The 22,620-nt window shown below is 39.4% G+C and overlaps 1 protein-coding gene across 15 annotated transcripts in view; it reads left to right on the plus strand.

The window, feature by feature from the left end:
• The window catches only part of tjp1a (tight junction protein 1a), a 161,773-nt gene that overhangs the window by 110,354 nt on the left and 28,799 nt on the right, over positions 1-22,620 (plus strand). For 6 of the 15 annotated variants that reach the window (XM_061815470.1, XM_061815474.1, XM_061815475.1 and 3 more), the window contains 17 exons: positions 1,645-1,972; positions 3,258-3,364; positions 4,031-4,199; positions 5,773-5,905; positions 11,697-11,833; positions 12,221-12,326; positions 12,877-13,027; positions 15,390-15,498; positions 15,595-15,814; positions 16,254-16,438; positions 16,707-16,802; positions 18,033-18,059; positions 19,815-19,897; positions 20,139-20,349; positions 20,718-20,818; positions 21,146-21,496; positions 22,370-22,609. In XM_061815470.1, coding sequence (XP_061671454.1) covers positions 1,645-1,972; positions 3,258-3,364; positions 4,031-4,199; positions 5,773-5,905; positions 11,697-11,833; positions 12,221-12,326; positions 12,877-13,027; positions 15,390-15,498; positions 15,595-15,814; positions 16,254-16,438; positions 16,707-16,802; positions 18,033-18,059; positions 19,815-19,897; positions 20,139-20,349; positions 20,718-20,818; positions 21,146-21,496; positions 22,370-22,609 — 2,754 coding nt within the window. The remainder of the gene's footprint in view (positions 1-1,644; positions 1,973-3,257; positions 3,365-4,030; positions 4,200-5,772; positions 5,906-11,696; positions 11,834-12,220; positions 12,327-12,876; positions 13,028-15,389; positions 15,499-15,594; positions 15,815-16,253; positions 16,439-16,706; positions 16,803-18,032; positions 18,060-19,814; positions 19,898-20,138; positions 20,350-20,717; positions 20,819-21,145; positions 21,497-22,369; positions 22,610-22,620) is intronic. The other 9 variants (XM_061815473.1, XM_061815485.1, XM_061815484.1 and 6 more) reach the window with 5 other exon arrangements.

Raw genomic sequence — 22,620 nt, forward strand, 5'->3', positions numbered from 1 at the left:
TACCATCATGAACAGAATGGGGAAAAAATCAATTACTGGGACATAATTACATAGCTTGTAACCCTTCTTCAACATGCTGAATCTGAATCTTTGACTCCGGTGTCTGGGTATAGTGCCATCAATAATGAGACTCTATTGTAAATGTAAAAGTAAACTTTTGACTTCTCCTCTCTGGGTTGTGTGAATAATAAATATAATAATAATATATTAAATGACAGAGAATCATATAAGAATAAATATCCATTAAAATACTAAGAAACCACAGCAGCAGCTTAAAAAGTCCGCTGAGACGGTAAAACTGTTCCAGCATAAAAGGGATACAGATCCTCCTTTCTGCTTGACCTAACATCAGGACAGGACACCCCCCCAAAAAAAAAACAAGTTACATCATTAATAAAGACTAGTGAGCCCATTCCAGAAGCAGCCATTTAAAGCCCAAGTGACATTCCTATAAACATTCTAAAATAGATATTGTAATGAAAAATATATTTAACATTATTCACTTCAATGTTTATATGAAAAAATTAATATGAGCAGCGAGCGTGTCATCCAAGGGCAAAGTTGCGGAAGTCTCACTCGACATCAAAGTGGGAGTCATTTTCCTGCAATGTCATCAGCAGATCTCACATTGGGATATTCGCCATTGAAAACACAAAGTGGTACCTGTTATGGAAGAGGAACAAGAGATTTTTGGATTTTTCCGACGCCCCTCCTGACATTGTAGCTCTTTTTGAAGAAGAGAAAATCTCAAAATCGAGTGAAGTGAAGTAATAATACCCTATCGTTTTGAGCCATATTTAGATGATATGCGGATCCCTTCGAAGGCGGCGGTGATGAACAACGCTGCCGACGATGGTGGCGACAGCGGCTAGCGATAAACAACGCCATCGACGACGGCGCACTCATCCGCGAGCGACAACAACGCCGTAATGCGCCTGGCTCGGCGCCGCGATAAGCCACCCCAGATTGGTCCCACGATGAGCCACCTCGGTGCCGCGTGATGACTGATTTCTCGGATTTATCCTCATCTGATGAAGAAATAGCAGTATCGGTTGATCAGGAAGACGGAAGAATACTTCCATACAAATTTTAACCTATGGCTGTATATAATTTAGAATTTTCGGATGGTTCTTCGGACAGGACTGATGCTCAGGAGCTCCGGCGGCGGGGACGCGAGCGAGCGGAGAAATCAGTGCTGCCCATAATTGTGTCCCATGTTCATCGAGCCTTTGGTGCGGCACGTAATACATCACATCCACGCACATAGGTCATGTGACTCGCCAAAATGCTGGCGCCCCTGAATTGTCAATACAAATTTTCCCAAAACACCATTAAACATCATGACATTACATTTTCAGGATGCAGTACATACTACATGACCGATTGGATACATTGTTAATCCAAACCACCGGAATTTCCCTTTAATTAACTTATTTATTCATCACCATCTGTTTTGGCTATGCTATTGCGCACAGGGCCTGTGTGAATGTGTACTTTGAACACTGCAATGTTCCACTTTCAAGTTCTTTCTGAAAAGGACAGGTGAATAAATCCTGGCTTTACGATCACACCACTGATGTACCCATTTACTGGGATCTCAGTGTGAAAATGTGTGCTTTATGACTCCTATCTTTTAATTCTCAGACTATTCGGAGGAAAAGAAAAGTACAGATCCCTGTTTCTCGGCCAGGGGACAGGGAAACAATGTCAGAGCACGAGGAAGATGACAGTAATGAAGAAGATGGTTATGAGCATCAGAGTGGTCGTGGTGGCCAAAGTGCCTATGCAGGGGCAAGTGGAGGCACGAGCACCAGTAGGCGACATGATCGTGAACGTAGCAGCAGTGGAAGACGGGATCAAAGTGCCTCGCGGGAGAGGAGCATCTCACCACGTTCTGATCGACGTTCACAAGCCTCTTCGGCTCCCAGCAGGCCTTCCAAGGTCACACTTGTCAAGTCACGGAAAAATGAAGGTGAGCAAAACAAACGACTTTATACGACAGGGCAAAAGACAAACATTACATTTTACTAGTTTCAAAGCAGAATAGTTTTCTATTATTGTGACAGAAGAAGAACAGTCAATTATCAAATTATTTTTATAACCATCTAATTGTTTAGTCATTGTTAAAGTTATTGTACAAATCCTCTGATTTCAGACTTTCAACAGTAAGCAGTCCCTGATTTCTGTTGGCCTTCATGAAAGTCCTTTTGTCTGATTAAAATAAGATTTGCAAATATCTTCTTATTTTGGAAAAACAATGATCAGCATTTTTTCTGTTTTCTGACATGTTAGGGACCAAACTAGGAACTGAATCAATTTTAGGAAAAAATAAGTTTAATTATTTCATAAATAATCATTATTTGCAGATGTAGTATGAATAACCTGTGATTGACATGTAGTTGAACCAGAAGCAACCTCAGATGTGTATCTCAAACTAGTAGCCCCTCACATTAATTAGTACCCAAAAAGTAGCTTTCTCTGAAAAAGTTTGACGAGTATAACATCACTCATTTTTGTTTGTTATTGCTTACTGTAATTCCATCCATATATCCATCCATTTTCTGAGCCCCTTATCCTCATGAGGGTTGCGGGAGTGCTGGAGCCTATCCCAGCTATCTCTGGGCAGGAGGCGGGGTACACTCTCAACTGGTCTCCAGCTAATCGCAGGGCACATCGAGACAAACGACAGTCACACTCACAATCAAACCGAAGGACAATTTAGAGTCTCCAATTTGTACATGTTTTTGGTATGTGGGAGAAAACCTTAGTGCCCGGTGAAAACTCACGCAGCCACAGGGGAGAACATGTAAGCTCCACACAGGCGGGGCAAGGATTTATACCTAGTCCTCAGAACTGTGATGCCAACGATCTGACCAGTTGCCCCACCGTGCTGCCTTACTGTAGATTTATTGTTTATTTTCATTTATTTTATGTATTTATTATTATTATTATTATTATATTAATTTGATTTTGTTTAATCATTAGCTGCTAAATAAACAGCAATTATCAGTAAATAAACAATCAGGAAAAAAATTACTGTGCAATAAACTTTAATGCAAACTAACCTATAGATTGATCAATGAAATAATTGAATCCTAAATCAATTTTAAATATATTCAATAGCGACAGCCCTTGATATAAGTCAGACTTGGTGTGTATTTGCACTTCTATCAGAAGGACTAATTGTGAAAAGTGGTGTAGAGTCACATAACAATCACTCTAACGTTTTTGTTTTTTTTATATTTCAACACTGAAAGCAGAATATGGACTGCGGTTAGCTAGCCACATCTTTGTGAAGGACATCTCGCCTGAGAGTCTTGCTGCCAGGGATGGGAATATCCAGGAGGGAGATGTTGTTTTGAAGGTGAGAGACGAGACAGTGATTGCATGAGCTTGTGTGTCAAAGACTTAAACTTGTAGCAGTAACATCTATCCAGCCACTTTTGAGCCGCTTATCCTCACGAGAGTTTCGGGATTGCTGGAGCCAATCCCAGCTGTCATTGGGCAGGAGGCAGGCTACACCCTGAACAGGTTGCCAGCCAATCGCATGACACATGGAGACAGACAACAGTCGCACTCACAATCTCACATAGGGGCAATTTAGAGTGTTAACGTATGTTTTTGGGATGTGAGAGGAAACTGTAGTCCCCGGAGAAAACCCATGCACCCATGGTGAGAACATGCAATCTCCACACAGGTAGGGCTGTGATTGAACCACTGTCCTCAGAACTGTGAGGCCAATGCTCTACAGCTGCACCACCCTGCCACCTGCAGCAGTAACATACAAATGAATTTTAAAAAAATCATACATTGGGATTTCCGTATTATTAATGTATATATGTGTGTGCATATGTGTGTTTTGATATCATTATTTATGCAAGCTATCAGGTCAGAGTAAACAATTCCCATTCCTTTTATTCTAATGATACTATAATCTTTGTTTATTCTAATGATTCTTTGGTCATGCAGTGTTCATGCGGCACTTGATTTTGCTATTTCTTAATGATCCTCTATCCGTTTCCCTCCACAGATCAACGGCACAGTTACTGAGAACCTTTCTTTGATCGATGCCAAGAAACTGATTGAACGATCAAAGGGCAAGCTGAAAATGGTTGTTCAGAGAGATGACCGAGCCACGCTCCTAAACATTCCTGATTTAGATGACAGTATTCCATCAGCCAATAACTCCGATAGAGATGGTGAGATAAACCGGTTGAAGATTGTAATATTAGTTCATCTAGGTTTTAATGTTTATTTTTAATACACAAATGTGTGGTTCAGTTCTTACTACTTTATATTTATACACACACACACACCTATAAGTGTGTGGAAATTTTATATTTCCTTCTTTGAGGTCAAAATATTTCTTTCTTTAGCATTAAGTAGCATTTGAACTGCATGGCTTGGATTTTGTAACCCTCCACAAGCTTCTGACAGTGTTCTGCTGGAATCTTGGTCTATTCTCTTGACAGAACTAGTGTAACTCGATCAGTTTTGTCTGTTGCCTTGTCCGCACACACCTTTTCACATCTGCCCACAAATTTTTGATGGACTTGTGATCAGTGCTTTGTCACGGCCACACAAAGACACTGACTTTACCCTCAAACCTCTCATTTTGGCAGTATGCTTAGGGTCATTGTCCATTTGGAAAACCCATTTTTGCCCAGGTTTTCGCTTCATAGCTGATGTCTTGAGATTTTGCATTAATACTTGCATTTAATGTTCTTTTATCATGATGCCATCTATTTCATGAAGAGCTCCAGTTCCTGCTGCAGCAAAACAGACCCACAACATGATGATGCCACCTCAATGCTTCGCAGTTGTTATGGTGTTCTCAGGTCTACAAGCTTGCCCCTTTTTCCGCCAGATGTCACGATCATTATGGCCAAACAGCTCCACTTCAACTTCATCAGATCATAGTCTCCAGATGTCAAGATCTTTGTGTTAGTGTCTTTTCCAAACAGTAAGATGGCTTTTTTACATTTCTTTAGGAGTAATTGCTTCCTTTTCCGTGAGTGACCTTTCAACCCATATCGATGCAGAACTCGTTTCACTGTGGATAGAGACACTTTCTTACCAGCTTAATCCAGCAGCTTCACAAGGTCTTTAGCTTTTGTTCTGGTGTTGATTCGCACATTTCTGACCAAAACATGTTCATATCGGACACACAGCTCATCTCCTTCTCAAGCAGTGAGATGGCTCGACATTCCCATGATGTTTACACTTGCATCAAATTGTTTGAACAGATGAATGTCACACCTTTATCCATCAGGAAATTGCACCGAAAGAAGAGTCAAGACTTCTGGAGCTGCAGAATTCTAATATACTTCCCCAGGTGTGCCGTCAATTAACTCATATGTGGTCAGTTAACCTCTCAGGAGCTTCCAAAGCTATGACCTCATCATCTGGGTTTTCCAATGTTTTTTAAAGACAATTTTTTTTCTTGTGCATGCATCATTTTGACCTCAAAGAAAATATGAATTTCTTAAAGTCTCCCTGTCATTATTGTGGCATTCAACAAAATTAAGTATTTGTGATTATCCGGACTGACCTGAAACAGAAGAGGTTGAGTCTGATTTGACTCCAGACAGTGACACAAAAAATTAAAGGTTTTGGCACAGTGTCTGTAAACGTCTGCCTTCAACTCAAAACATCCATACACCGAAATTAATATGTAATTTCAGATCACTCATTTCTTTCTTTCACTGTGTATTTTCCTGTTGGATTTACCAAATACTTAAATTCAATAGAAATTTCATTTGACTTTCACAGACATTTCAGAAATACATTCACTCACATCAGACCATTCCAATCGCTCCCGTGGCCGGGGTCGATCACGCTCACCTGACAAGAATGAGCCATCTGACCATCTCCGGCTCTCACCTCGGCAGATCACTAATGGCAGGTATGGGAGTAATCATTTGGAAACTACTGATTTAAACATGTGAAACACCTGTCACACACATGTATAGTCCTGTTTCCCGACTCCCATTGCTGCAAATGCATAGATCATAATCACACCCATAGGTTGTGTGCTATCTGTGCACCACTAACACATAAATCAGTAGATGGAGACATAGCATGCATAAACCACCAAAGTCCGTCTGGAGTCGTTAATGCGTTTTCATATGCTTCCCCAGACTATAATTTCGTGAGAAGAAATGTATTGATCCCTCTTCATGTTTACCAGTTTACTATGTTTTCTTTACCTGAGCTGTAAACCTTTTAAACAACACTAAAACAACCAAACACATACCGTATTTTCACGACTATAGGGTGCACTTAAATGTCTTGAATTTTCTCCAAAACGGACAGGGCGCCTTATAATGCGGAGCACCTTAAACATGATCTGTCATCCAAAATTTGTAACCGACTGGAAGCATTTCCTGCTGACACACTACTTATACAAAGGAAAAGCGGACCTGTGAGAGGACAGCATGTGGACGTCAGAGGGGAAAGTGTGGGTGTAGGAGAGGACGCTTAAGGCACGCCCCCCAGAACGTACATAATGCCGGTATGTGTTTTGTGCTAAACAGCATAGATTTGGCTAAGGACCTCCAAAAATGGCACCAATAAAGCGTTATGCTTACAAAAAACAAACAACCGCCGTGAATAAACATGCGCAGGTAATGAACTCGGAGCTTGCTATTATACTGGGAGCCTTGACGAAGCAACTTCATTCGCTGGACATCGCTGTGAACAAAGTAAACAAAGTGAAGTTGCGAGCGGTGTGGGAGCGATGAACTAAAACGTATCGACTTTACAATGCCGCTGTCTTGTCAGCCATAATGGTCTCAGCACCATAGTGTGTCTGCTTTGCTCATGCATATTGCTTATCTGTGTTTGTGCGGTGGGAGTACATTTGTCCTTTTCTCCCACCTTTTTACACATTATGGCCCAAAAGAAGATTTTTTTTTTTTTAAGATATACTGGTCCAGCCGAACGAAAAGCAATGATGTGGAAACGAAGCTTAACATCATAGAAGAAGAAAACGGAGAAAGGATTAACACCGACGGACATGACGGACATAAAGACTTGGGCTTCAGTCAGATGGCCGTCGCGATTATTATGAAGGACCAAGCCCGTAATTTAGCGCACGTGAAGGGTTTCACCCCAATGAGGGATCACGAAGCAAGTTTTTTGTGAAGGGAAAAAGAAAAAACAAAGCAAAGTTCTTCAATCGTTGCCAAGATGGAAAGATTACTTATGTTATGGATCGAGGACCTGAATCAACATAGGCTTAATATCAGCCTCATGTTCATTACAGGAAAAGGCATGGTGTATTTTCCTAACTTTGAAAGAGCAGAAAGTAGAGGATGCTGAGGAGGAATTTACTGCTAGCAAGGGTTCCCTCCACTTGCTTAATTAGCAATAGCTGAGCGCAGCCTCCCTTCATTCTTCACCACCAGTCTCCCTTCCCTAATAGTATGTGAAGCATCTTATATATTTTACTTCAATGTGTATTAGTTTTTTTATACAAAGTACCCATACCCACCCATTCGCGGGAATGCTGAAGCCAATCCTAGCGGTCATCGTAACTTTTGACTTTAACGATGATATCCGACTTAAGTCGAAATTTGAGTTAAGTCGCTACTGCAGGAACAGATCTCTGTCATAGACCGAGGACTCTTTACAAGATTTTATTGCAGTAGGCTGACGTGGTGCAAACATCAGAGGACATTTGCCTTGTGTTGTCTCTCTCAGCCATCTTGTCTCCCCCATGCTGCCAACATGTTTTTTTTTTTTTTTTTGTCATTGGCCGGGCTAAAAATAAACACATTTGTATTCAAATATACTGGGAAAAATGGCGCCACAGAGTAAATGTATGTTGCGAAGGCGATCAATGAATGTCAATGATCAGATCTGTGAATTATGACAATAAAGCCGATCAACTGATTACCATTAAATGCTCATGATCGGCCGATACCGATGTCACTGATCAAATCAGCGTGAAGTCTATTTCAAATGTTAGTGGCACACTTCAGTGTGTTAACTTTAAGGTCAAGTTAACACTCTGTTAAATTTAACCACATTTTGAACAAGAAGATAACGTTGGGCTATTTAACCAGTGGTTAAAAAAAAACAAAAAACTGGTCCCAAATCATTACCTTGATGGAGCATTTAAATTTTACCTTGAAAAACAACAGATGGCAACAGAGTAGATGACTGGTTAAAACGTCTGCCTCACAGTTCTGAGGTCCGGGGTTCAAATCCCAGCCCCGCCTGTGTGGGGTTTGCATCTTCTCCCTGTGCCTGTGTGGGTTTTCTCCAGGTGCTCCGGTTTCCTCCCACATCACAAAACCATGCATGCTAGGTTAATTGAAGACTCTAATTTGCCGGTAGGTGTGAATGTGAGTGGAAATGGTTGTTTGTGTGTCCTGCAATTCGCATGGAACCAGTTCAGATTGTACACTGCCTCCTGCTCGAAAATATCTTAGACTCCAGCAGTCCTGTGACCCTAGTGAGGATAAGCGGCTCAGAAAATGGATGGCTGTAAAAACAACATATTAAACATGTTGTTAGCACAGCTCTTGCAGATGTTGAGGTAGTTGCCGAAAAAAGAGTGGGGAGTAAAACAAGCTTGTTAATTTTGTAAAGGAGACTTTCACTATCTTGGTTGGGAAAAAAAAGAGATGCTTGTTGGTTATAGAATTGTCCAGAATTGCCCAAAATCTCTTGGTATGCTGAAGCATTCAGAGTTGAGTTGCCAAGCTCAGCTCCTCAAAAATAACCCCACCGATCTTGACACTTAGCAAAATGTAGCCACACTCCTGAAAACCACCAAGTCAAAGGTTTGTGGGGGATTAGAAATCCTAGACAGTAAAGGAAAAGGAAAATGTAAAAATAATCAGATTTTTATTGGGGAGAGTCAAATTTTATATTCAAGTGTCATGCCTTGAGCTCGAGTGCAGCTGTTTCCACGTGATTCTTCTTACTGAACTTACTGTAGTTGACTCATTTTTCTTTTAGGTAATTAACTATTCATTATCCATATATTTTTTTAAACCTTTATTTTTTTCCTTACGACTTGTATTAAAACCAGGGAATTCAGAACTAGAAACTAAAGTTTTACTTTGAATGATGCCATCACATTCATCGTTTGTTTGTTTCCATGGTGTGCTGATGGCCAAAGTGGAAGAAGGGGAATTAACAGTATGCCTGCCACTCGACCATGACGTAACGGAATTTTATTATCTCTCCATTTCAGAAGGATGAAAGGAATTTGACATACTTCCCACAGTGCTTTGCCTGAGGAGAGATGGTTTGTTTAACCTGATTGGCTGCTCAGCTTAGATGCATTCTTTTCCATTGGACAAGACACTGTTCAGTGATTTTGGTTGGACCAAATCATTTGAAATTCACTTCGTAAAGTTTAGTTTCTATGAGGCACTGTCTGTTTTTGGTCTAGGGAATAGGTACTCTCAGGTACTTTCATTCAAGATCATAAGTATCATGGTGCATCTTACCCAGACATACATGTGAGTAATTATTTTATGTGTCTTTTAAGCGTTTTTAATTTTATTAACAATAAATTTAGTTAAGAATTTTGTCTTTTGATTGGACAAGAAACTAATTCTTCTTGCAAAAAATGTGTTGAATTGTAAGTTTTAATGAAAAATGTGAAGTAATTGGTAATAAGCAATTCAGAGGACAAACTGTCAATCTTTTGCAATGTTTTCACATCGTTTAAATGTTGCACACACAGTGCAAATATTTGTACACATACTGTCCAAATGGAATTGGTATTGTAATAGTGTTATGATTTGTAATTCTTTATCAATGAAGAACAGCTCCACAATTAGCTCCTAGAGTTGGAACGGTACTTGATCTTGATGCTGATGTAAAACAAACATGCACACATCATTGTAAAAATAGTTGTGGTCAGAGGAAGTTTTAAATGGCGTTCTTGAGCATGAAATAGGCACATAATACATTAAATCTTTATAATAAGACAGTAACTGTCAAGATCACAAGGAGTAACAAGTGGTTTAGTTGGTTGGAGCTTGTGTTTTAGTCTAGGTTTTCAATTTTTTTTTCCCCCATTCTTGAGTACAGTTCAAGTGCTGTTCCAGCAGGCAGTCATGTGATGGGATTGGAATTCAACTATTGTTTTATGTAGCACACCCATTCTCTTTTGGCCTTCTTGCGTCACTCTTCCCAACAGCCCTCAGCACTACCCACCTCTCTTCTAATACATGCACATACGCACACACACACACACACACACACACACACACACACACCACACACACACACACACACACACACAAACGGTCAGAGTTCAAACTTAAAAAAAAATTTTTATGAATTAATTAATTAATTTAATAAATTTTTTAGAAGGCATCTTAATTTTACTAAATCAATTACTTTTTAGGTATATCCTTATATTATGTAGCATTAATTCAGACATAGCCCACACATCATTTTTGTCCCCACCGTGGCGATCAATTTTAAGTCACCATGACATTGGCCAGCACAACGGCATCAGCTAAATGTCCAGGGAATTCCATGGACACCATAATATTTGGATGAACTCTACATTACTCAGTGTTGGATGAATGGGGATACAACAGTCGGCCAATCAGGTACCAGTTTCAAAGGAGCCGATTGGGTATTTATTTGTGCATTTGCTTCTGCGTTTTAAGTAATAGTCACTTTTGCTGCTAATTTTGGAAGCTCTGTTTGTTGTGAATGAAGTCGCTTTACTGAACATCTTGTGGTTGTCACCCCAAATTTCACTGCAAAAAGTAAAAGTAACTGAGAATGGGGAAGTGGTGAATGGGAACAGTGTTTAAAAAAATAAAAATGAAAAAAATTGAACATATATATACATGAGCCAGTCTTGTCAAGAAAAAAAAAATCAAACACCAGATTTCCAGCACTACACTGGAGGACTTTAAGCCATGAATAATTTTTTTACTTTCTCTAAAGTGTCTCACTTATGTTCATCTACAGAAGCCTTGCTGTTCTGTCAACGGCTGACTGTTTTTGTGAGTGGCATTCTGAATATTAACACAACAATGATAATTTATTGAGTCAGAAAAAAGGCTCCATTGTTTTTCTCGAACGATGACTCGCCCCGGTCTGTCTCTGCTCTGGCTAGTGGCTAGCACCAAAACAGGGCTTATACTTTCAGTGGATAATGATTTGCTTGAAGCCCTTCGGCATATGCATATGTTACTTACCAATGCTGTTCTTCTGTGGACGCAGGTTCAAAATGCTATATGTGTCCCTGCTCATTTGTGTGTGTCTCAGATGTGGGAGGCACAGCAAACAAGATGCCTCATTAATTTTTCCTATAATCACCCAGCCCAAGTGTACAGTACCCGTTCACATTGCGCAACTGCGCAGCACACAACCCAAACATGTCAGATCATATGGTCTATACCATTCACAATAGATACATTGAAAAATTTACAGGTAATCTATGTGAACGGTATTGGCAGTGATTATCACATCTGAATCATTGACGTTTGTTATCAGAATCTGCAGTATAAAACTCCAATCCAAGGACCCCTCATTATTTCTATACATTTTTCCATTATTTTTTTCTTGATTCTGTTTTTGCAATTGAATTGTATGTGTTTGACCTTTCTAAATGTCGTTATGGACACAAAAAATTATTCAGCCTTTTAAGAAGCAAAAGGAAGCATTCTGGGACTGGAATTTCAGTATATTTCTGACACTTGTTGCAGTCATCGAAGTCGAGATGAGGAGCGATCTAAACCAGGGCCTATGTCCACGCCAGTCAAAAGCTCTGATGATGGTGTCTTGTCTCAGTCTAGTGACCAAACCAGCTCCAGAGATGACAAACAGTTACCTCCACTGCCTGGTACAGTTTTTCTTTTATTGTCAAGCCTTTGTTGTCAATGGGGAATGGAGATGAGAAAAACATGTAATGTGTCAGCAAATGATAAAAGGGACTTTAAACCTTGGCAGCAATTATGATTCTGAAATTAGTGTTCAATACATTGACCACTATGCTCTTGGTCTGTTTAGATTTAGTGAAGTGGACTTCAGTCCTTACTTTAGTTTTTTCAGAAGATTAAATTCCAGTTATTTACAACTTACTTTGTTTTGACAAACTAAGTTAGTTAAATGTTAACAAGAGCAATAAATTAAATACATTTTGATTCATACCACACTGTCAGGTTTTGGTATTGCAGATATTTCCCCCTGTGGTTTATAATTTGACCTGCTGATGTTTGAATTTTGGCAGAACCAAAGCCTGTGTATGCACAGCCTGGCCAGCCTGATGTGGACCTGCCAGTCAGCCCCTCTGATGCACCTGTGCCCAGCGCCGCTCATGATGACGGTATCCTCAGGTATCCTCTCTGTTCACACAAAGCTCTGTCAAGCCTGGGTTAAGTCACTCATCTTTATGAAAACAAAGTACCGTATTTGTACTATAAGGGGCACCGCATTATAAGGTGCACCTTCAATGAAGGGCCTATTTTAAGACTTTTTTTTCCACATATAAGGCGCATAGAATAGACGCTACAGTAGAGGCTGGGGTTACGTTCTGCATTCATTAGATGGAGTTGCACTAAAGGCTCAATATTGATCCATATATAAGGTGCACCCGATTATAATGTGCATTGTCTGCTTTTGAAAAATTAAAGGTGCGCCTTATAGTGCAGAACATATGGTAATACTTCATTTTTAGCCCTTCTTTTCAATGGATTGCATTATTACATACTTTCATTGTTACAAGTTATTTCAGTTTCCACTTCGAGATTTTTATTTCTTTTGGATGGGTGCCGACAATTTTGTTCACCTTTGTAGGTCTTGCTCAAAATCAACCCTGTGAATTCTCTTTTCAAATGCATGTAATATTTTACCAAGTACCCATTGACTACCAATTTTCTTTTGTAGGCCAAGTATGAAGCTGGTAAAATTCAAAAAGGGAGAAAGTGTTGGACTTCGGCTAGCTGGAGGAAACGACGTTGGAATTTTTGTTGCGGGAGTTTTGGAGGACAGTCCTGCAGCCAAAGAAGGACTGGAAGAAGGGGACCAGATTCTCAGGGTACTAAGCAACTCAACTATTTCTTTACATGCACTTCCACGCATGCATGTTAGTGTTATATTCCCTAACATTTTCTCTGGGGAAAAAAATAATCTTAGGTCTAAGTTGATTTTACTCTTTTATATGTTTTCAGACAGGAGAGCAATATCTTGCATGTGTATCAAAATATTTAGCGCAAAGACCTGACTGAATACTTGTGGTTTTCAAGGTCTTTAACGACATTTAAACTGTCCTTTACTAAACCAGTCATCGGAAGTGTTTCAAGGGCGAAAAAAAATCTTCAATCTACATTGTCACATATTAGAAATGACTCCAGTTTCTCTGAATTAAGGAGCACGTACTCTCATAGAGCCATAATTTATTTTTTAATAAGCTTTTAAGTTGGACCGTTGTTTATTGTCTACATCCAATGTGTTTGGAAAATACCATTAGTTAAATTCCTTTTCCAAATCATATCCTAGAAAAAGGTAGCAACCTACACATACTTTAATGAATACACTGGATTCCAACACCATGATAGTACTGGAAAGAGAGTACAATGTGCTTTATATGTCATTGTGTGAGTCATTACCAAGCTGTGCCTAGTGTTATGATTCCCGTTGTGTCCAGTGCGAACAAATAGCAGATGTTCTTGTTGCCTTGAACAGTTCTTTTGTTTCATTGAGTGGCATTTGACTGGATGACGTGATTGATTTCAGTGTCCAATCCACTGTTTGTACAAGCTATAGTGTATATACACTGTGTTCCAAATTATTTTGCATGCAAGATGTAAAATAGGTTTTTCACACAAGACATTTCTACAAACATAAGCAATCATAAAATTATTAAAATTGATTATTTTTTTATGATGATGTGGTGGCGCGTTTGAAACACATTGGTAATTCACACAGGTCCAGAGGTCTGTTGAAGATTTTTGTTGGAGCGAGGTGGTCCGCGCAGACAGGCAGGATGGGGACATTTGCTCTGGACAGAGTTGCTAGGGAAAGGGAAGTCTGGTATTCTTTGGTAAAGATTCTGTCCCCACGAGCTGAACCCCAGATAAGCAGAAGAAAATGGATATTAATTAAATTTAGAAATTGAAATATTATTATTTCTCAACTATATTAAATAATTTGTGGTTACAATGAATTGATACCACACGAAACTCAAACTGTCGGACTTGCATCTTGATTCGGGACTTGAGGGTAAAGACTTGAGACCTATCTGTGACTTGCAAAGCTGTGACCTGGTCCCACGTCTGGTCCACGGTTTACCGACCTCTCGCCAGAAGTCAGCTGGGATAGGCTCCAGCACACTTTTGACCCTCATAAGGATAAGCACATTAGAAAATTGAAAATAAATGGAAAAATAATAATAAATAAAAAATAATTGATGTTCTTGATAGTCATTTAAAATTGATTTTGTGTTACTGAAATAAAAATTCTCTCACGTCATAGAAGTTTTAAGACATACTCGTATCGAAGCTCATGTAATTATCCCTTTTTTTTTTTTTAAAAGATGTTCATCGCATTGTACTCCAGAAACTGATTAAGACTTCCATGACATTGTTTTCCATCTTTGAATTGTTGCTTTTTGTTCCTGGTGTTCAGGGGGAGATAAGGACATCAAGTCGCTCTGTTTCAGAGAAGGATAAAGGTGTCGGTCTGAAGTTCTATGATTAAGCCCTTGTGATTCTACTTCCCCCGCCCCCCTTAAACTAGAGTCAATAAACATGCACTTATTGTGTTTGGGATTGCAGCAGGACATGAGGGGGAGGTAGTTTAGACATAGGGAATTGTTGGATAGCTTCTGAAGACATGTTTTTAATTTAATGCAAATGTAAAATTGTCAAAAAGCTGATAGAAATTTGTTTTTGTAATAACTGCTCATTTTTACTAAACATTTTCTTAGGTTCTCTAGAATTTTCTTTATATACTCTAGGAGAAAATGTCTGTCTAGAAGAGAATTTGCAGACATTTCTAATGACTTTCCAGTTGTCAGTGCAGTGTACAGTTAAGAACATGCATCCATCCATCCACTTTCGTAGCCGTTTCTCCTCACAAGGGTCGCAGGAGTGCCGGAGCCTATCCACTCAAAATCACAGCTAGGGGCAATTTATAGTGTCCAATTAATCCATGTTTTGGAGATGTGGGAGGAAACTGGAGTACCCGAAGAAAACCCACGCAGGCACGGGGAGAACATGCAAACTCCACACAGGCAGGGCCATGATTGAACCCCAGTCCTCAGAAATGTCAGGCCAACATTTTACAGCTGCGCCACCATGCAGCCCCAGTTATGAACATAAAAAGAAAAGAAAATATTTTAGAATGAAGCAGGATTATGTACCAAGTTTGTGAACCCCTTCTTCTTTTTGTACATATAGGTGAACAATGTGGACTTTGCAAACATAATTAGGGAAGAGGCCGTGTTGTTTCTGCTTGATCTCCCAAGAGGTGAGGAAGTTACAATCCTCGCCCAGAAGAAGAAAGATGGTGAGTTATTACTACTTGAATACGAATCAACCATGTGTTCCAGCATACTAAAATAATTTAACAATATCTTCAAAACATATTTTTTTACATCACTAGTGTATCGGAGGATAGTAGAGTCAGATGTGGGTGACTCCTTCTACATTCGCACGCATTTTGAATATGAAAAAGAGTCACCATATGGCTTGAGCTTTAACAAGGGTGAGGTGTTCCGAGTTGTAGACACCCTCTACAATGGCAAATTAGGATCCTGGCTTGCTATTCGCATTGGCAAGAACCATCAGGAAGTGGAGAGGGGTATCATACCCAACAAGAACAGGTAAGTCTCAGATCACACCTGCGGAGAGTTTGAAGCAGCAGCAACAAAACATCCAAGGCCTTACTTATTATTATTATTATTTTTTTTTTAACTTTTGTAATCTTTGAGTTATTTTTGCCTGTATGAATGTCAAGTAGGTCATAGGTATTCACAATTTCCCACGTTAATGATAACTTGCAGATATTGACATGGAGGTGTTGCTTGATTAGAGCATAAACATAATCATCCATCCATTCATTCAATAATTTTCTGAAGTAGTTGTAATGTGATTTAATTAAATGTTAAGTATTAAAAATGTTAAGAAAGTTCATCTTAACTTTACTTGGACTGTTGATAAAATATTTCTAGGTAGTTTTTTTACATGTGTAAATCATGAAATTAATTTGTAACTTGAGACTTTTTAAGACATGACAACCGATCCTACCGCTCTTTGCTTCAGGGCTGAGCAGCTGTCCAGTGTGCAGTACACCCTCCCCAAAACGCCAGGTGGTGATAGAGCTGATTTCTGGCGATTCCGTGGCTTGCGAAGCTCAAAGAGGAATTTGCGGAAGAGCAGGGAGGACCTGTCGGCACAACCGGTTCAGACTAAGTTCCCTGCCTATGAGAGGGTGGTGCTTAGGGAAGGTGAGCGAAGGTCAAAGCATTAGCAAATTGATAATATAAAGTTACATTGTGTAGGTCTGTGAACTATTAGTGATGTTTCAACCTGAATAATATCCCTTACATTTTATGTTGGTTTGTTTTTTTATTCATCCCTAAATATTTTACATAATGATGAGTTCAAAGTTCATCGTATTAGTCAGTGGTATAGATTTCCACAGTAAACTTTTACACATTGTCAGATTGTTTGATGTACCTAATATGCCCAGAACTGGTCTGTTTTGACACACAGCTGGGTTCCTGAGGCCTGTGGTCATCTTTGGGCCAATAGCAGACGTGGCAAGAGAAAAGCTGGCCAGAGAAGAGCCTGATATCTTTGAATTAGCAAGTAAGTAGTCAACAACTAAATCCCCTTTTACTCCTCTTGTGCTAAGTGCTAAAATGCATTTTATGAATCACCCTCCGTGTAACATGTTAAAAGCAGTGTTTTTTCATTGACCTTACTGACAGATTTCTCAAAATGTCAAGGTTGACTGAATGAAACAACACTGTCATTATCGTATTTTCCACACTATAAGGCGCACCTAAAAGCCTTTAGTTTTCTCAAAAGACAACAGTGCGCCTCATAGTCCGGTGCGTCTTATATATGGATCAATATTGAGCCTTTAGTGCAGTTCCATCTAATGGATGTATAACATAACCCCAGGCTCTACTGTTGCGTCTATTCTATGCGCCTTATAATGCGGTGCGCCTTATAATGTGTGCACCTTATATATGGAAAAAAAAGTTTCAAAATAGGCCATTCGTTGGAGGTGCGCCTTATAGTGCGGAAAATAGAGTAGTTGATTCAAGTCAATTAATTTCGGTTAAATTGTTAAGAGATGTTAAGTTTAATATATATATTTTTAACCTGAACTTAAATGGCTTTTTGTGTTTAAAGAACAGTGGAGAAGATTGTTCCAATATAACATTACACTTACTGTACATTCTTTGTTCGGCTTGTCTTTTGAATTACATCAATAATTATTTCATGCATATATAGAGTATAAAGTTTCTTCTTTTATGTTTGAACCCTGTTGTGCAATAATCATTGATGATACACATTGTCAGGTCTTGTTCGTGCGCCATTTCCTGTTGATTGTTTTTCTCACATTTAGCTGTCATTGTTCAACAATTAAGGCAACATAACGTTGACATTAGGCAGAAATCTTGCATCTCCAAAACCATCACTTTTCATTTCAACCAAAAAGACATTTGTTGAGCCATTAACATAGCATTGTCAATGCGCAACAAATTTCCAACACTCCACCTGCAAGCTAATAATGACAAACGTACATACATACGTATGTAAGTAAGTAAATAACATACCCATGTGGGGATGGTAACTATTTGTGGAAAAATGAGAATTTGGACGTAAGCAGTTTTGGCCTGACAGCAGCGATAAGTAAGCATACACAACTGTTTTAACTTGTTTTAACTGTCATAAAAAAATGCCTACTATGAATGCCAAGTAAGAAAAGATACAACCACTCCTACTCTGACCAACATAAGAAATGATTCCATTTCTTTCTGTCTTTGTAACTCTAGTGATCTTTTTGTAACTGTATTTTCTTTTCAGAAACACAGCAACAACAAGGAGGAGAAAGTATGTCATTAAGTGCATCAACTAGCATTTGTTTTATTTGAGTTAAAGATTGGCAGATAATTAATCAGCAAGCTTTGGTTGCTGGCTTGGTTGCTAGTGGATATGTTGGGTAATCCCACTTAATTTGAGAAATCGGAAAACCGTAATGGCTTGACTGAACGCGGGATACGTGCCACTAATGAAATGTAATTTTACTAACTCCCAGCCATTATTACCTGTACTTACAAGTATGAGGACTCTATGAAGTATTTTTCTAAAGCTTTTTCAACTAGTCTCATGGGACTGAGTTCCCATTATTAATCATGACTAATGTTGTAAGTAAAAATTTGACTAATATTCCATCAGTTTTCTACCTTTTGCCCTCTGAATTTAGTTATGGCATGGCATTACACAAAATAAGCTGTATAGAAAAACCTTAGTAGGATTTACTGCTGTTGTATTAAGACTCAAGTTGTGTTAGGGGTGATTTGAATTGCAAAAATTTTTCTTTTTGAGTGGCATTCTCGTGAAACAGTAGTTTGATAACTTACTGTGCCTTGGGACATGCCGGTCAAATGGTTCATCAGTTTCGCAGCCGCACAGCTCCATTGCAATTTATCCTCTAATTGATGGTGTTTATCGAGTCACATGAGGAAAGAAAAAACATTAGACTGACTTTTTTTGACACAAATTTAACACTAAACTGAAGCAAGATAAGAGCACATCAGCATACGTAAAAAAAAAAAAATCAACTTTTTGCACATTCCATGTTGCTTTGTTTATTGTAATAAGATTCTTATACCATCAAAAGCTGCCAGAATATTTGGATTTCTGTAGTCCCACAATACGCACTGAAATCAGATGCTTCCAACTTCATTGTGGAATATTATTGCATAAAGAGAGCCATCTTTCTAAACTTCCATTATTTTGTCATGTTTTTAAGATAAAGATGACACTATTGAATCGACAACCATTTTGGCATAATACAAAAACATAATAAAATTGTATCTTATGTCCCATTGAATTGGGGGGAAAAATATGCTTAGAGAATGACTTAATATATACTGTCAGCAACCTTCGCGTTTTATATAATGTAAAGCTATAGAAACATTTAAATATCATTGAGTATTGACCATTCCTCCCTATGGTTATTTGACAGTACAGTTGGTACTGTAATAATTAAAGACCCTTCTTGAGTACAGTAGATTGTTAAAAATCTGAAAGTTTCATACACTGTGTTTTGGAGTTCTATGAGTCACTATCTTTACCATACTCATGAGAAAACTACCTTTTTAGTACTCTTGTGTTTTCAAGCAGGACATCATTTCTTATAATTATATAAATCATATAACCCTCGTGCTTAAATACCTGCATTTTACAGTGACTGTGAATTTTCATTAATGCCAAATGACCATCCTGCTCCTATATTTCACTCACGTCAATGTTTTTCACAAAACACACTTCTGGCAACTTTATTCACGTTGTTTGCATTTGCACGCACACATTCACTACAAACCATTTGTCATTTCCATTGATCTATCCAAAATTCCTAATGGCTAGTGCATGAATTGGCTGCCATCCTTATTTTGTCTTGATATCTGTTTTCATAAACACTTGTCTTCTCCTGTATAGAGAATATTATTCTGTATTTTACAGTTCTTTTTATGGGAGTCGACAACCGCATGCCACAAGGAAGACTAATTTGGGCACTGCTTGTCTTGACTGTTTATCTTTCGTGTTGATGTGATGCAGTTACGGTGTCTCTGCTTTCCACAGAAAGTGAACCTAGGGATGCTGGAACTAACCAGAAAAGCTCTGGCATCATTCGCCTGCACACCATCAAACAGATTATTGACCGGGTGAGAGAACCCTTGGATCTCGAATCAGAAATAAGTATTGTTCATTTAACCCTCGTAGTGTGTTGCTTTATTACGAGTGGCTCAATAATGCCCTCTGGTGGAGTGCAAAAACTTGGTCTGATTGGCTATAATTTTCAGATCGCTAAGCACGGTAGTCCAGTTTCGACAAACCCTCAAATAGCGTATGCAAGATACACCCTTTGGATATAAACTATGTATTGACGCTTAATGTTTGCATAAGGACAAGCATGCAGTGCTGGACATCACCCCAAATGCAGTGGACCGCTTGAACTACGCACAGTGGTATCCAATTGTAGTGTTTCTCAACCCTGACACAAAGCAAGGGGTCAAGAACATGAGGACCAGACTCTGCCCTGAGTCTCGGAAGAGTGCCAGGAAGCTCTATGAACGAGCCCTAAAATTGAGGAAGAACAATCACCATCTCTTTACTAGTAAGTCTGGGGTGTTAACAAACGAGTGGTTTTAAAGGAGGGAAAATTAACATTTTACAAGAGTAACAATACATTTCATGGTCTGCAGTGTTTGCCTCACTACACTCAATCTAATTGGTATTGTTCAGAGGTGATCTCATGCTGTATGCTGCCGCTTCATCCAGATTTAGACTTCCTCCACATTTCCTTTTCCTGCCAAGGGCCATGCTGTAGCCATGCTTTTGAAGCATCTGTTGCAGTTCTGGATGCAGTTATTTTATATAATCCCTCGACAAAGACACATGCAGCAACAAAAAAAAGGCAGCAGATGTTGTTAATTCTCTTTAAAAAAAAATCACATTTGTTTCTGTTACTCTTTGTGTGTTCAGCAACAATTAATTTGAACAACATGAATGATGGATGGTTTGGAGCACTGAAAGAAATAATCCAGCAGCAGCAAAACCAGCTGGTGTGGGTTTCAGAGGGCAAGGTAAAGGAGACAAAGGCAATGTTTTTTTCACCAAGCAGTGCAGTTTAGGACCTTGCTGGAGTGAAGTAATCTTGCACTGATCCACCATGGCACAATTGAAAGAATTGTCATCGCTACGCAATATTGGCAATAGAATTGAAAGGCTCTGTATTATTCCATTTACATAGCACTCCCGCAACCCTAGTGAGGATAAGCGGCTTTGAAAATGGAAATAGCTGATGCACTGATTATCTGAATTGCACTGCTTGAAAGAAATGTATCATCCACCTTCAATGAATCTATTCATATTTCTGAGTGAAATCTCTTCATTGCCTCTTCATGTCACAGGCTGATGGAGCAGCGGAGGACAATCTGGATATCCATGATGACCGTCTGTCCTACCTGTCGGCACCGGGCAGTGAGTATTCCATGTACAGCACCGACAGCCGCCATACCTCTGACTACGAGGACACCGACACGGAGGGTGGAGCTTACACTGACCAGGAGTTGGACGAAACCCTGAATGACGATGTGGGTCCTCCCACGGGGCCTGCCATCACCCGCTCATCTGAGCCTGTCCGAGAGGACCCGCCTGTCATCCAGGAAGCACCTGGCTATGCTGGTTACCCACCCGCATTGCAGTCTGACCCCCTTAACCGGATCAACCCGGCTGGTTTCAAGACACCAGCGCCGCAGCAGGTAGCGTTTCTGAGAGCTGTGCGTCTCCCCTGTTGTCTGGAGGACGTGGTGTGCGTTAGAAAGGTGTTCTGGAGGCGCTATTGACGGCTCATGTTTATCTTGACAGTTATTGTGTACCTTTGTTGTTCCAATGCAATATCAGTGTGAAAGTCAAAACTTTTCTGGTAAGCTATTCATCACCACACTATAAAAAGTGTTATACAAAACCTATTACTACTACCATATTTATGTATTTAACCAGTCCGTGTGTGTGTGTGACTAATATATGTTGGATTTTAGAACCTTATATCAGAACTCAATATGAACTTTCTTTTGTATTATGTATTTGCAAGAGTTGTCTTATCTGTGTGACTGATGCTGGTTTCAGTGAGAAAACAAGCTCATATTTGTCCAATTGTCTGTAACATTACTCACCAATTTGCACTTCCTATTCTGGTTTAACTTGTGATTGAGACTGTGTTGGTACCAGAAAGTATTGTGTGCATGTTGGAAAAAAAATGTGTAAATCAAGTATTGTTGTACAAATGTATTTATCACAATTGGATTTCCAAATCTAAATGTTTGTGAATACGGTATCTGTTAATCATAAAAAGGAAGAAGGATACATTACTGTATTGTTACCATAGAATTAAAGCCAAATTAGTGTATTCTGACATTGAAAATGTGTCCTAATTCCCAACTTGGCATGGTGTTAGTTGATCAACAGCTACTAGTAATTGTGAAAGCAAGGTATTGGCTATTTGAATGAGTGTAAGGTGTAAAGCTCAAGCAAGGAGCAGGTTATGAAAGAGAGGCCATGACGACATTAACACTTGTTTGCGCTGCACTGTCGTGTCAGCACGTGTTATTAAACATTTTTGAACCACTTCACAGAAAGCAGAAGCCACTGCCACCCCTAGCAACCCCCAGCTCTCTGACCCCCTGGCTGAGACAGTGACCCCTGCTGTAAAAACTGTAGAGGGCCTGAGCCCTGGCGAGGCTCCTGGAGCTCTCCACAGCCTGCCAAGTCCCAACCCAGAGGCTGGCTCACTAAAAAGTCCTTCGCCTGAGCTAGCCCCTGAGAGTGTCACACCAGAACCAAGACATTCTGGACTGGACAGTTCAGAACCAAAGGTATCAACCTG

This window comes from Syngnathoides biaculeatus, chromosome 3 (assembly GCF_019802595.1).
Source record: "Syngnathoides biaculeatus isolate LvHL_M chromosome 3, ASM1980259v1, whole genome shotgun sequence".
Lineage (NCBI taxonomy): Eukaryota > Metazoa > Chordata > Actinopteri > Syngnathiformes > Syngnathidae > Syngnathoides > Syngnathoides biaculeatus.